Consider the following 15,784-nt stretch of genomic DNA (forward strand, 5'->3'; position numbering starts at 1 on the left):
TATTTTTTCCAAAATATACTGCATTTCATTTACTAGCGTATTTGGATGTATAGTTAGCACATATGATGCACAGTTAAATGAACACCTACATTTTGTGAAGTATTAACCTTGATTTTTGATTGGAGTTTGGTTTCTTTTTCATTAGTAATTCACAAAATTCAGTGTTTTGCACTGTAGTGGAGTCACCAGTGTGAGTTAGCAAGATCCTACTCTATAGGGTTATTCACTGAAATTTACCAAAGAGAATTCCTTTATAAAGGTATTGTAAAGTGTATTTCAGCAGAAAATATATATAGTGGTACTTATAAAAGTCATGGCAAAATTATACAACTTTTCAATCTATATTTCAAAGTGTATGCAGTTCCCATATGAGATATTTCTTAGCCAAAATAGTTAATTTGTGTCTGTAGCATTTCTTACAAGTTTTAAGGAGATTAGAGAAGCCTGTTACCTGCCAAGACTTGACTTCAATATTTTGCCATTTCCCCTGTTATGTTTGATGCTATTACTAATATGTACAGAAATTCAGAGAGCTGGCATTTCCTACCCCTTAGAGTGGCGCCAATCCAATACCCACCGAAGTCAATGGAAAATCTCTCATTGACCTAGTGGGCATTGAATCAGGCTTAAAATCATAAACTGATCAAATCAGGTATCAACTGTTAAGTAAAGGAGGAAATGATTTGCATATATTATGTTATATAGTGTGTTTACTGTATCTGCAAATGTCAACTATGTACGCTGGGGAAAATCTGATGCCCCTCCCATTCAGATGCAGAAGGGCTGAAATACAGTTCTGTTCTTCAGAGATGTAAGAGCAGGATTCCAGGAGTTTGTGTAGGGATACACAACTTCTGTGTGATGTGGAGTCCAATTCTGTGGGTGCTGCCTGCCTGCTGTCACATAAGGGAGTTGGGCTGGGGCCAGTGCATCTACCACTGCCTGGATCCACCTACCATCAAACTTTGTGGAGTAGGGTTTGCTCTGTAGTCGGACGTGGAGGATTCTTTCCCTCTGTCTGAACAGTTACCCAGTTTAGTTATTGGGGCTGGGCATTTAGATCAGGATTTGAGGGATTAATTATTTCAAAACTTAAACAAAACCTTCCATTTTTTAAAAGAGCCTTTCAATTTGACTTTAAAAATGTATACCAATTGGTTCTTGACAATAATTTAAAAGTATAGTTTTTTTACAGGTTCCAGAGTAGAACAGCTGAAGCAGCTAAACTTGAAGCAGAAGTAGTTAAAGCACAAGAAACACTCAAAGCTGCAGAGATACTGATTAATCAACTTGATAGGGAACATAAGAGATGGAACACACAGGTTTGTTGCAGAAACTTTAATAAAATAGATGCTACTGTTTAAAAACTTGATTTAATACTTTATATTCTCTTTTTTTGAAGGCAATTGTTTGATCATACAATGTGTTTATGGAATATAAATTACATGGCACTCTATTGCAGCTCCTGAATGTTTATTCCATTATATTTAAAAGCTGTTGTCACCACTCAAAAGCTTTATTTTAAAATTCTTCTGAAGCTTTCTCCTATTCCATTATTTAGCTTTTCTTGGCAGATAAGGTCTGAATGTGCACAAAATGCATTATTTAATTAATATGATAAAATGTATTATAATTTCTCTGATGTAAAACTGTTTGGAGTCTCAGCAGTCACGTGACTGTTTTATGGCCAAGATTATCAAAAATGTCTAGTGAGTTTGGGTGCCCAATTTTGAGACATCTTGAACAGGCTTGATTTTTCAGAAATCTCTCAAAATGAGCTTTTATGTGTCTCATATTGGGAACTGAGAAATTGAGGCACCCAAAATCATGCATTACTTATGAAATCTTGGCATATGTGATTTATCACAGTTTGGTAACTAGTGACACTGGGGGGAAAAAAAGAATATTTTTCTCTCAAGCCATCCCTGCTAATCCTCATTTAAGGATTTCTTTTCTCTAGAATCGTGAAGCTGCAACTAGCTTCTTTGGAGATGCCCCATCGGCTACACTAAGCAGAAACTGGGCGCTGAAGAGAATCTAGCCCCCAAAGTGATCATCTGGCTTTTCTACTCATGAAAATGTCACACTTTTATAGTTGTTGGAGTGATTGCAATTGTCCATTCCACCGTAGGCATGTGTATGTGGCTTATGCACAGTTATCAGAAATTTTTCCCTTTTCAATACTTGTCGGGGAAGTGTTAGCTCCCTCCGGTGCCTCGTGCCATGGCACACAAGTATGAAGGGCTGCACTGCCCCTGACCCACCACAGTTCTTTCCTATCACTAGTGATGGTCGTTGTTGGAGCGATGATCTTTGTTTCTTCATATTTTCCTTCCCTTAGTGTAAATAGTAGCTGTGCATTAGTTTTTAGTCTTGTATGGTATATCTATAAATAGTTATAGGGTTAAGTTTTGAATGAGCTATCTTTTTAGTGTGGAGTTACTGGTGCCTAGTTGGACACCGAGTGTGATACTGGACTGATGCCCTGTTTTCCTGGCTTCAAGGCCTGTTGTTCATATAACAGATCTATGCCAGTGAGTGACCCACATCCCAGCTGCCTTAAGTGGCTGGGAGAGGTGCATGTCAGTGGCAAACGTCGCATTTGTAGAGGGTTCAAATCCCATTTGAAAAGGGTACAGGGTTGCCAGGCTCAGGTACCTACTCATGGAGTCTGCACTTTGTCCTCCATCAGAACTCTCCTGCTCTGAATGGGTACAGAGCACATCCAAGTCTGTTAGGAGTGCTTCCTCCCATTCTGACAGAGTCCTCAGGCAGATCTACATCGCTGGTGCCTAAGAAGAGACTGCATAAGTCTCCTAAGGACTTGGTACCAGGACACTTGAAGAGGAAGGCACTGAGTGTTCACAAGGTCTCAGTGGGACGTTCCAAACAGTCATACCCCCAAAAGCAATCTGTGAGCCAGCAGGGATTGCTGATTCCGGAACCCAGGAAGGGCCTGTTGAGAATAAACCCTGAAGGCTTGGCAGCCCTTTCCAATGCTGTCGACATCCAAGCGTTTTGAGGCAACCAGAGAGTTGCTTAACTTGTTGGTACTGGTTTCTCCCATGATTCAGGAAACTTGCATGGAACAGATATTGGAACCCACACTCCTGTGGACCCAGAGCACTACTCGGTACTGGCCACTTCTACTCTTGCAGCCCTATTGCATCTAGAGGCAAGCCAGGAATGATTTCTCTGGTACCCACTTCTCCAGGCTTGGAACCCTTTGCCCCTCGTATCAACAGGTTCAGCACCCCCATGGTCAGAAGAAATGGACTCTACATCAGATTCGGAAGTGGATCCTTTGTGTTCTAACCTGAGCATGCCCAACAGCCCTAGTGGGGTGCCTGTCTGCCGTGGTACCATTCACAGCCTCAGCATTCTAAGAGTTAGTGGCCTACACAGAGCTGGATACCACCTCCATACCAATGGCCCTTCTGGACCCGTTGGGGCTTCCCTCCACATTCCAGAGCCTCTCTGCTCCCTTCCTGCACCTCTGCATCAGCCAGGTGCTGGGAACATCTTTGTTCCCTCAGTACTGGGATTAGTACTGTGCAGACAGAGCTGCATGCTGGGGACCCTCTGTAGAGAAGTTGGAGGAGGGACCACCTCAACAACCTTTAGCCTCTTCTTATAGATTCATAGATATTAAGGTCAGAAGGGACCATTATGATAATCTAGTCTGACCCCCTGCACAATGCAGGCCACCGAATCTCACCCATCCACTCCTGCAATAAACCTCTCACCTATGTCTGAGCTATTGAAGTCCTCAAATCATGGTTTAAAGACTTCAGAGTGCAGAGAATCCTCTAGCAAGTGACCTGTGCCCTATGCTGCAGAGGAAGGCGAAAAACCCTCATGGCCTCTTCCAATCTGCCATGGAGGAAAATTCCTTCCCAACCCCAAATATGGCAATAAGCTGAACCCTGAGCATGTGGGCAAGATTCACCAGCCAGATACCTAGGAAAGAATTCTCTGTAGTCACTCAGATCCCACCCCATCTAACATCCCATCACAGGCCATTGGGCCTATTTACCATGAATAGTTAAAGATCAATTAATTGCCAAAATCATGGTATCCCATCATACCTTCTCCTCCATAAACTTATCGAGTTTAATCTTGAAGCCAGGTAGGTCTTTTGCCCCCACTGCTTCCCTTGGAAAGCTGTTCCAGAACTTCACTCCTCTGATGGTTAGAAACCTTCGTCTAATTTCAAGTCGAAACTTCCTGATGGCCAGTTTATATCCATTTGTTCTTGTGTCCACATTGGTACTGAGCTTAAATAATTCCTTTCCCTCTCTGGTATTTATCCCTCTGATATATTTATAGAGAGCAATCATATCTCCCCTCAGCCTTCTTTTGGTTAAGCTAAACAAGCCAAGCTCCTTGAGTCTCCTTTCATAAGACAGGTTTTCCATTCCTCGGATCATCCTAGTAGCCCTTCTCTGTACCTGTTCCAGTTTGAATTCATCCTTCTTAAACATGGGAGACCAGAACTGCACACAGTATTCCAGATGAGGTCTCACCAGTGCCTTGTATAATGGTACTAACACCTCCTTATCTCTGCTGGAAATATCTCGCCTGATGCATCCCAAGACCGCATTAGCTTTTTTCATGGCCATATCACATTGGCGGCTCATAGTCATCCCCCTTCTTTGTTTCCCAATGAGGCAGTAGTGGCTGAGTCTACCTCCCCATCTCTTGATGGCTTTAGAGCTCCTCAAGACTTGTTTCAACTCTAGATATCCAGTCAGAAGAGGTACAAGAAAGGTCACATGGGCTTTTGGACATTTTAGCATCTGCAGGACCCTCTAGGGTAGCTCTTCCTATAAATGAAGCTATTCTGGAGCCTGTCAGGATTTTATGGAAGACTCCTTTTACTCTGCCTCTGCCTTTGCCAAAAGGGTGGAGAAGACATATTATGTCCATTCACAGGGATTCAAGCACTCTTACAGACACCCTCTTCCAGTCTCTCTTGTGGTCATGACTGCCAAAGGCAAGGACACCAGGCCTCTACTCCAAAGGGAAAGGAAGCAAAAAAACTAGATCTGTTTGTCCAGAAATTTTATTCCACGGGACATTTACAGCTCAGGATTGCGAACCTGCTGGGTTGTTATGACTTCAGCCTGTGGGGTAATATCCTGAAATTCAAAGACCAGATTCCTGATGTGACAAAGCAGGAGTTCTCTGCTTTGGTGGAGGAAGGCAAATTAGTTGTCAGAATAACATTGCTGGTGAGCCTGCATGTGACAGACTCCGCAGCTCGAGCTATTGCCTCTGCCATCATGATGTGATGTTCATCTTGGCTGCAGGGGTCACACCTCCCCCCAGAGGTGCAACAAACAATTCAAGACCTCCCATTGGAAGGCTTCTCACTGTTTTCCAGTAAAACTTGATGAGAGGCTTCAGAGCCTTAAGGATTCAAGGACGGCCCTTAAGTCTCTGGGGATCTATAAACTGGTGGCAAAAAGAAAGCCATTCCTTCCACAGCATTCCCAACAGTGTCAGCCATTCTTGGTGCATTTCCAGGACCTGTCCAAAAAGAGGGGCAGGGTTGCAAGATTCGTCCTTCTCCTCCATCCTTCTCTTCAGCTGCCAACTCTTCTAGGCAACCTGGATCATCTAGCAGTCACTTTGACCCACTGATTGAGAGCAGTGTACCATTCCCCACTGTGTCATCTTTCCCGACCCCTATTATTGCCAGCCACGTATCCTGCTTCCTACATGCTTGGACCCGCATCAGAGGGGCCTTAAGCATAGTAGAACAGGGATACACCCTTATTTCTACTCCCCCTTCCTACTTCTCTTCAGGGACCACTGTCACTACTTCAGGAGGTTCAGTCTCTCCTTGTGGGGACCATACAGGACGTTCCCATGTCTTTCAGAGGGAAGAGATTTTATTCCCACTACTTCCTAATCCCAAAGGCAAAGCGGGGAAGGGGATTTTCAGACCTATTTTAGATCTGAAATTCCAGATGGTCACTCTAGTGTCTATTATCAATTCATTAGACCCAGGGACTGGTATGCTGTTCTTGACTTAAAAGATGCTTGTTTTCACGTGGGAATTCACCAGAGCCACTGAAAAATTCTCAGGTTCATGGTAAATGGATTCCACTACAAATTCTCAGTGCTGCCTTTCAGACTATCAGCAGCGCTTTTCGTTTTCACAAAAATGTATGGCTTTAGTAGTACCATTCCTGTGAAAGTCAGGACTCCATGTATTTCCTTACCTGGATGACTGGCTAGTCAGAAGCCAATCCAGGTTTCAGGTACTCTCCAGCCACTATTTAATCCACTTTTGATATGCTAGGGCTACTAATTAATACAGAGAAGTCCATCCTGTCTCCTATTCAAATAATAGAATTCGTTAAAGCAGTCCTGGACTCTACAAAGGCCAGGGCTTTCCTACCACAGAAGATGTTCCAAACAATGTGACTCATTGCTCTAGATATAAAGGTGCACCCTAACATCACAGTTTGGAAATGTCTCAAACTTTTAGGATACATGGGAGTGTGCACCTATGTGGTGCAACATGCTAAGACTGCATCTACATCTACATCAGACATCTACATGGTTGGATAGCCTCACATTGGATCTAGATTGGGGAGCTCACTTATGTCACCTTCAGACTCAGGCCCTTTGGACTCCCCAGGATCTGAGTCTCCATATAAATATCACGGAGCTATGAGCCATCCATCTGGCTTGTATGGCATTCCTTCCACACATCAGGGAGTGGAACTTATTGGTGCTCATGGACAACACAGCATTTATGCTTTTCTGTAAACAAGCAAGGAGGGGCTCAATCCACAAAGTTATGACAGGAGGCAAACCTTCTGTGGAATTTCTGCAACACCAGTTTCATCAGCCTGAAAGCTGCTTACCTTCCAGGAGCTCAGAACACTCTGGCAGATTGCCTGAGCAGATTGTTTGCAGGCCACCATGTGTGGTGTCTTCTACTGGACGTTTCCAGGTCCATTTTCCAGGGGTGGGGAACTCCCCAAGTGGACCTGTTCGCAACAAGAGAAAACAAAAAATGTCGTCTTTTTTTGTTCCTGGTCAAGAGGCCTTTTGTATATCCTTCCTCCAGTTGCATTCCTGCCCAAAGTTTTACCCAAAGTAAAACAAGCCTCTACAAATTCCTTCTCCTCCAGTAGAACTCCCACTCAAACTCTGGTTGTATTTGTTTATGCTATCGATTGACCAATGTTGCACCTCTTAATAAAGTGGTGGCTCACTGGGCCAGGTTGGTGGTGTCTTACGTGACTTTTCTGGCTCGAGTGCTAAGTCTGGATATTTGTAGGGTGGCAAGCTGGTCATCATTCCATACATTTGTCTCTGACGGTGCCATCTGTCATGAATCCACTACATACCTTTTTTTTTTAAAGGTTTCAGAGATCACAGATGAACTAACTACTCTGCCTAAAAGAGCTCAGTTGGCTGCTGCTTTTATTACTTACCTTTCTGCTGCTCAAGAGGATCAGCGAAAAATTAGTTTGGATGAATGGACAAAATCAGCTGGTCTTGAAAGTACGTATTTTGTTTTCTTTGACATGAAGACAAGTGAGAGATATTGTTAATTTTACAAAGTGAGAGATATTGATAATTCTAATGCATATTTTTGTTTATAGTTTTTGGAAATTCATAATGCTTTGACAGATTAATAACTGCTTTCATATTGGAAAAAATAATCCCAACTATACATACAAAATAATGGGATCTAAATTAGTTATTACCACTCAAGAAAGAGATCTTGGAATCTTCGTTGATAATTCTTCAGAAATATCTCATGCTCAGTGTGCAGCTTCATTCAAAAAAGCTAATAGAATGTTAAAAACCATTAAGAAAGGGACAGATAATAAGACAGAAAATGTCATCATGCCACTATATAAATCCATGATTTGCCCACACCAGGGCATACCAGGTGAATACCAGGTGCAGTTCTGGTAGCCCCATTATATATATATTAGAATTGGAAAAGAAGCCAAGAAGGGCAACAATGATTAGGGGTATGAACCAGCTTCCATATGAGGAGAGAGTAAAAAGACAGGGACTGTTCATCTTAGAAAAGAGGAGACTAAGGGGGAATATGATCAAGGTCTTTAAAATCATGAATGGTATGGAGAAAGTGAATAGAAATTATTTACCCCTTCATATAACACAAGAACTAGGGGTCAACTGATGAAATTAATAGGCAGCAGGTTTAAAAGAAACAAAAGGAAGTACTTTTTCACACAATGCACAGTCAACCTGTAGAATTCGTTGCCATGGGATGCTGTGAAGGCCAAAGGTATAACTGGATTCAGGAAAGAAGTAAATAAGTTAATGGAGAATAGGTCCATCAAAAACTATTAGCCATGCTCTGGATGTCACTAAACTTGCAACTTCCAGAAGTTGGGACTGAGTGATGGGATGGATAGGTCAAAATTGCCTTGTTCTGTTTATTTTCTCTGAAGCATCTGGCACTGTCCATTGTCAGAGACGGGATACTTGGCTAGATCGACCATTGATCTGACCCAGTATGGACGTTCTTATGTTCTTATGTATGTTAGCTACATGTAGGCACAACTTTGGCAATCATCAGTGATCTGAGTTTGCTATCCCTGGATGGGAAAGTGCCAAAAATTAATTCTTCTTCCAGGTGTAAATCTTCCCAAGAATTCACAACAACATAAACCTGAACAGACTGTAACGTCTTTTGATTGCATATAGGCACACAATCGCTGCAGAGAAATAAATGGTGGAAAGTATAGATCCTCTTACTTGTGAAATATTGTTAATTTGCCTATCCCAAAAATGAGGGATGGTCTGATGGCAATCATTTTTTTATCCTTTATGTATTAATAACACTCTCCTATAACATCAGAGATATTGCAAATATCAGTAATTTAAAAAAAATAATTATGAAGGAAATATACAGAACTGTATTGTATACAGCAGAATCTGTTGTGACTGGGGACATATAATACAAACAGAATATAAATGTCAGCACAGGTACATAGTATATAATTAACAAATCCATCTTTAATTTGCCAGAATTTGATATGAGGCGGTTTCTGTGCACAGAGAGTGAACAACTAATTTGGAAAAGTGAAGGTTTACCCTCAGATGACCTTTCAATAGAAAATGCTCTTGTGATCTTGCAGGTAAACAGTTCTGAATTTTTTGTTTCTTTTCTTGGAGACATTTTCTCTGTAACTGGTTGAAGCACGTGGTTTTTCTGGGTTCTTTGATAACCTCATTCAATCTTTATTATCTTGTTAGTACTCCTGAAGGCACAAACATTACAGAAATAAAATATTTATGCTACTTGTTTATATATACAACTCTGATTTGTCTAAAATGAAAGGAACAAAACTGTTCCATCATCTATGCATTTTGCTTTTTTGCTTTTATCATTTTAATCTGAAAATCCAAAAGGAAAGGCCCTCTGTCCATCAAATTAGGCCAAACGTGAGTTATCTTTAGCATTATTACAAACTTTTGAGAATTATCCACTGTGTTGTAAATGTGCATTTTTGTCGTTTCGATTGCCAAGAAATATAAAAAATGGCCACATCCTGCAAACACTTTTATAGATTTATAAATTCATAATTTTAAGGCCAGAAGGGACAATTAGATTATCTAGTATGAGATGTATGACATAGAATTTCACCCAGTTACTCCTGTATTAAGCCCAATAACTTGTGCTTGACTAAAGCATATCTTCTAAAAAGGTATTTGTTCTTGATTTGAGGACTTGAAGACATCTAGACAAGGAGAATTCTCCACTTCCTTTGGTAGTTCCAGTGGTTAATCACCCTCACTATTTAAAAAAAAAAAAATCTGTGCCTTATTTCAAATTTGCCTTTGTTTTGCTTTAACTTCCAGTCATCAATTCTTGTTATGCCTTTTCCCACTAGGTTAAAGAGCCTCCTAGTACCTGTTATTTTCTTCCTATGAAGGTATTTTTACACTGTCAACATGTCACATCTCAAAAAGAAAAGGAGTACTTGTGGCACCATAGAGACTAACCAATTTATTTGAGCATAAGCTTTCGTGAGCTTTCATCGGATGAAGTGAGCTGTAGCTCACGAAAGCTTATGCTCAAATAAATTGGTTAGTCTCTAAGGTGCCACAAGTACTCCTTTTCTTTTTGCGAATACAGACTAACACGGCTGTTACTCTGAAACATGTCACATCTCAGTATTCTTTTTGATCATATTTACAGAGTAAGCTCTTTAAGCCTCTAAATGTAGGTTTTTTTCTGGCCCTCGAATAATTTTTTGGCTTTTCTATGTATCTCTCCAGTTTTTCAACATAATTTTTTAAAAATGTGGACACCAGAACTCTACAGAGTATTTCAGCAGAGGTAAAATCACGTTCCTGCTCTGAATTACTGCTCCCCTCTTTATACATCCAAGGATCACATTAGCGATGTTTGGCACAGCATCATACTGGTAGCTCATGTTGACTTGTTTTTCCACTCTGACTCCTGTTTTTTCTCAGAGTTGCTGCTTTTTCAATCACTGTTTTCTAGGATAGTCTCTCACATATTATCTCTCATGTGTTGAGGTTACTATAGTGAGTAGTTTCATCCCCTTTAAAGCAATGTGCATTTCTGCCTCTACAATTGAAATTATGACTGGCTGTTTTGTAGGCCAAGTAACCGTGGCAAATCTTGCTACTTCACCTTCCTACTGGACACGTGCACCAAGGTCCATTTTCAATCTGGCCCTTTGTTTTTAAGATGATATACAGGAGCCGAGTATTCTTTACCTCACCAAGGCAGAATCCCTGTCTCCCTTTCTTCTTGTTAATTTGTCTCCTTCAAACTCCACATTTCTCACTACATCAGACCCCAAAGTGGGATGTAGACAGAGAGCCTCATACTGAAGACTTGGTTTTATACAAACATGTTACTGGCAATATGCTAGATTCTTTCCTCCTGTAATACTGTCTAAAACAGACCAGTCTAAGAAAAGAAGAGTTCTTTGAGCTGGTTGAAATGGGGCTGGTCATGACTTTTTGAAGACAAGAGTCCAAACCTGGCTGTACCTCTCAGCAGCCACAAACTCTCCTTGCACTTAGCACAACAGCACTCTTTGAATGGTCACTGTATACTTAGGAAATGACCAGCAATTAATGTGTTGAACACTTAAGTATAAGACAATGTAGCAAGGGTTAAAATCTCAGTGTTTGGAATATATCCCATACATCTGTTTGCAGCCTTCTAGCATGGCAGACCTGGTCATAATATGCATTCCAGCTTACTAATAGCTAACACAGCTTGATACCATTCTTATACAGATAATGAAGTATGGTTTTCCATTGCTGCACCAGCTGTTAGTTAAATGAGTTTTTATTAAAAGGAAAGCCTACCACATCATTAATATGAAGGTTATAATGTGATGATGACCTAGTGGTACTAATTATAATACAGAATACTACACATAATAGCGTCTGCAGAATTGTGACACTGGTTTTCTTTGTGACTATAGGCAAACAACTATCTTTACCTATTTCCTTGTCTGTAAAATTATAATAATACTCCTTTGTAAAGTACCCTCAGATGTACAGATGAAAAGTGCTATATTTTTGTCAGAGGGAGAAGAAAACTGTGGAGCTGAAAGGAGAAGACATACTTCTAACAAGGCACAAAGTGGTGGTAGTCGTGGATGTAGATGACAATATAGTAATAGTTCAGAGAGAGATGGAGCAGATGTGTTGAACTTCAGTGGACCCAACATCTGGGAATATAATTGTATTACAAAATATTAGTCTTCTTTCTGCCAGAATCAGTCGCTGTGGTTCTGTTATTAGGCTGCCTCCTTTGATCAAGCAGTTCAGTAATAACAACAGCTGTTGAAATTTTTGACTCTTCAGTGTTATTTATATTTTTTGGAAATGAAGAAATTTGTTAATTTCATATTTTCTTCCTAAAACCAGAAGGTAGCATATAATAATTTTTTTTTCAGAGTCGAATTTGTCCCTTTTTGATCGATCCTTCTTCAAGGGCTACAGAATGGTTGAAGACACATTTGAAAGAATCTCGCTTGGAAGTAATTAACCAACAGGTCCAGTATTTACTCTTAATCCTAGATCTTAAGTTCTGGCTGGGCTCTGCTGGCCCCAGGACCTCACAGTGTGGGTTGAGGGGAAGTGTGATGGTATTCACTGATGATGGAGCCAGGTTCTTGGAATTATATCATTTCACACAATGTTGTAGGAAGAAATAACTACATATGCTGGCTCACTCTTTCTAAAACTACTGGGAAGCCCTTTAACTATATATGTTGTACCAAAAGATTATGTAAAATTGGCAAATTCAATTCACATTTTACATACTTTTAACATTAAAAAGTTTACCTGTTTTTACAAATTTGGTGCTCTAATTTTAAAAATAAAATTATTGGTATTTACAGTTTTAATAGCGATGATAGGTTGACTTGAGTAGCAGAGACATCAGATTATTTAAAATTATAGGGCCAGATCCTTTACCCTGTCACCTGCTTTATATTCCTTCCACACAGAATGATTTCATAGCAGCAAGTTCTTATGATGAACTTTTCTCATGCTCTTTTAATTTTTTTTAAATAAAGATAAGGAACTTTGGGACCACATCCAAAATTTTTGACTAAAGTAGTCTCAGACTTTATTTTGAATTCATCTCTTCTTTACTAAAGATTTTCCAAAGTCCTATGATTTACCAGACAAAGCCATGTTTCATAGCTTAGATGTAAAAAAGGCTATTGGTTGTTCCCATGAAGAACTACTTACTGTAAGGCCCCGTGGGTCTAGAACTGAGACCTGTAGATCTACTAGGCTGCTGACATCGCTATACTGCCACACAGCAACAGCTGTAATCAGCACGTGCTCCACTGCTCATGACCTGCTGTGGACATAAACCATGGATAGTATTGCCTTAAGGGGTCTGACAGGCAGCAACCTCATTGCTCCCGATGGGCTCTTCACCCGATATAAACACAGTGGGCATTTGAGGAATGTCCAGGCAACAGTGTGGATCTCCTCTAGCTTTCATGACCATTCCTGTTCCTTGCTCTTGAGCTCCTGGCTTTGACCTTGGCTTGATTTGGACTTCGCCTTCAAACCGGACCCTGAAACCTGACTCAGACTCTGAACCTTGGTATTGACCCTGTCCTGAAACCTGACTATGAACTCCTGCACTGCTCGCAGCTTCTGGTTTGACTCAGTTCTGACCCTGTGCCCTGACTGTCCTTGCTAGGATCCTGAGAACTATACCTGAAAGCCGTTTTGTGGTGTGGGAGAGAGAACCAAAGACCTTGCTATTTTAGGGCAGAAACTATCTAAGCTTCACCAGATTGTGTGTACAAGAAAGACTCAGGGTCCATTCTCCTAGAGTAGTAACAGCTTCTACAGTTTGTCTTTCCAATATGTCTAAAGATGAAATTGGAAAGGTAGCATGTCAAGTCTATGTCACTCTTCCATTATTCTTATTCTGAGACATGAGCAGATGCTCATTTTGGGAGAGCAGTGCTTGTTTTCTTGAATAGGTAGTACCTCCACTATTCAACAGTGTCAATGTCTGCTGGACTGCTACAGTGGAGAGCCACAGACGCAACTTCACAAAGGAGAAAAGAAGATTACATAATAGTTATTCCCAAATACACTGCTTCTCTGCTTTTGACTATTAATAATGTTTCCTGGTTGTGAGCTGGTGTATTGATGCAACCGAACTGCTTTTGGCCAGATGGAGCATTGCCTCAGAGTTCGCTCCCTCTGATGGAGCAGTCAGTCAGTTCCTGTTGCCTGAGTCCCCCTGGGGTATGTGGGTTTTCCCCTTATACTTTGTTGGGTCAGCTGGTCCTAGTGCTTAGGGGGTCTGGAAACTCCTTCAGTTCTTAAGTCTCTCAGGGGTTGGTAGGAGAAGGCAGGCCTGCTCACTCCACTGGGTTCCAAGTCAGGGCCCTTAAGCCTGTCTGGCTGCAGTACCTGAATTAACCCCTTGATTGCTGGGCCTGCCCTGACACTGGCAGTAGAGAGGTACCAAAATATAGTTAAGTAAAGATGTGTTTTGTGCTCTTGGTTGCAGATCACTTGATCTGATGTCCCTGGCATATCAGTTTTACTGCTTTAAATTCTTCAGTAACTTCCTTGGCAGGACATGCTATTCCTAGAATGCGAATATCAGAGACAAATATATTTAATGTATAACAGTTACGGGTAACTACAATACTTTTTTGATAAAAGAATCTTACGGTGTGCATCCTTAAAGAGATATAGATTCTTTGCATAATTTTTAGTATTTCCACAATTGACTAAGAAATATATTAATATTAAGAAACTAAATAAATTAATAGGCATTAATTTTTATTTACACAGGATGCTAGCTTCATTACTGCTCTTGAGCTGGCAGTGAGATTTGGGAAAACACTTATTCTACAGGAGGTGGATGGAGTAGAGCCAGTTCTTTATCCGCTGTTAAGAAGAGATCTTGTTGCTCAAGGTAAGTACCTGACAGTTTGAGGGAGAGCTGTTTTAGATACCTGTGAATTAAATCAATGTACCTAGTACAGAATCTAATTTTTAACTTACTACTTTATAGAAACATTAATGTTGGTTAGGATCTTGCTCTTTTATGTTTACCTTCCATGACTCATGTAATGTGTGATCTGTGTTGGAAATATTTAAGTATAGTTAAAGTTCTCTCAAATAGGATAAAACCAGACACATTGAATCATTCTAAAGTTTAAGTTGATTTCCGAGTCCTACTTTGAAGCACATGCTTTTGTTTGGGATCTCTAACCCTTACAGAGTCCAAAAATTAAGTGCCTTTAATTAGGGCTGGAAATCAGCTTTTTAGATTGTTAGTATTGCTGTTTCTTTTTAATTTTATTAGATAACTGCAGAAAAAGAGAAACATCAAAATGAGGATGGAGCGGGAAAATAGTTATCCACAGGCTGTGAGGTCCAGTGAGCTGATGGGATAAAGTGCAAGAAAAACTGATATACATAGTATATTCAGGAAGATAGCCAAGGCCAAAAAAGAAGAACAGCTAACCAAAGACTCAAAAAGTAATAGCAAGAGTTTTTAAAAGTACATCAGAAACAGGAAGCCTGCTAAACAACCAGAGGGGCTACTGGACGATCGAGATGCTAAAGGAGCACTAAAGGATGATATGGCCATTACAGAGAAACTAAATGAATTCTTTGCATTGGTCTTCATGGCTGAGGATGTGAGGGAAATTCCCAAACCTGAGCCATTCTTTTTAGGTGACAAATCTCAGGAACTGTCCTAGATTGAGGTGTCATTAGAGGAGATTTTGGAACAAATTGATAAATTAATCAGTAATAAATCACCAGCACCAGGTGGTATTCACCCAAAAGTTCTGAAGGAACTCAAATGTGAAATCGCAGAACTACTAATTATGGTTCTTCGAGTGTTTGCTCATGTCAGTTCCATTTTAGGTAGTGTACACCAATGTGCACAGTTGCTGGAAATTCCTGCCTTAGCAGTAGCTGTAGGGCGCTGTAGTGGTGCTCCCATGCTGCAGCATATCAGGCGCCGGCGGCCCTGTGCCCCCTCAGTTCCTTTTTACTGCGTGTGGTGGTTAGTCAGAGCACCTTCCTTGCGTAGCAAGGGCTAGCGGTTTTCTTCTTGTCCAACTTCATGCCTTAGGGCCTTCTGCAAATAGTAAGTTGATAGTGTTAGTCAAGTAGCTGTTAAGTATAGTTGCTAGTTAACAGTTAGAGTCTCAGGCGTCGGTCTCCCTCGTCCAAGTGGTCCCCTCGACGTCGGCCACCATCTAGGAGGGGCCTTTCGGGG

General features: G+C 40.8%; 1 protein-coding gene across 6 annotated transcripts in view; it reads left to right on the plus strand.

Annotated features, from left to right (window-relative positions):
- DYNC2H1 (dynein cytoplasmic 2 heavy chain 1) overlaps positions 1 to 15,784 on the plus strand; it is a 396,411-nt gene that overhangs the window by 139,133 nt on the left and 241,494 nt on the right. For all 6 annotated transcript variants that reach the window (XR_012667749.1, XM_048844045.2, XM_075127044.1 and 3 more), the window contains 5 exons: positions 1,196 to 1,322; positions 7,386 to 7,527; positions 9,034 to 9,143; positions 11,955 to 12,053; positions 14,341 to 14,464. Coding sequence is in view for 5 of the 6 variants with exons in the window: in XM_048844045.2 (XP_048700002.2) it covers positions 1,196 to 1,322; positions 7,386 to 7,527; positions 9,034 to 9,143; positions 11,955 to 12,053; positions 14,341 to 14,464 (602 nt within the window). In the remaining variant the exon portion in view is untranslated. The remainder of the gene's footprint in view (positions 1 to 1,195; positions 1,323 to 7,385; positions 7,528 to 9,033; positions 9,144 to 11,954; positions 12,054 to 14,340; positions 14,465 to 15,784) is intronic.

Source organism: Caretta caretta, chromosome 1 (assembly GCF_965140235.1).
Source record: "Caretta caretta isolate rCarCar2 chromosome 1, rCarCar1.hap1, whole genome shotgun sequence".
Lineage (NCBI taxonomy): Eukaryota > Metazoa > Chordata > Testudines > Cheloniidae > Caretta > Caretta caretta.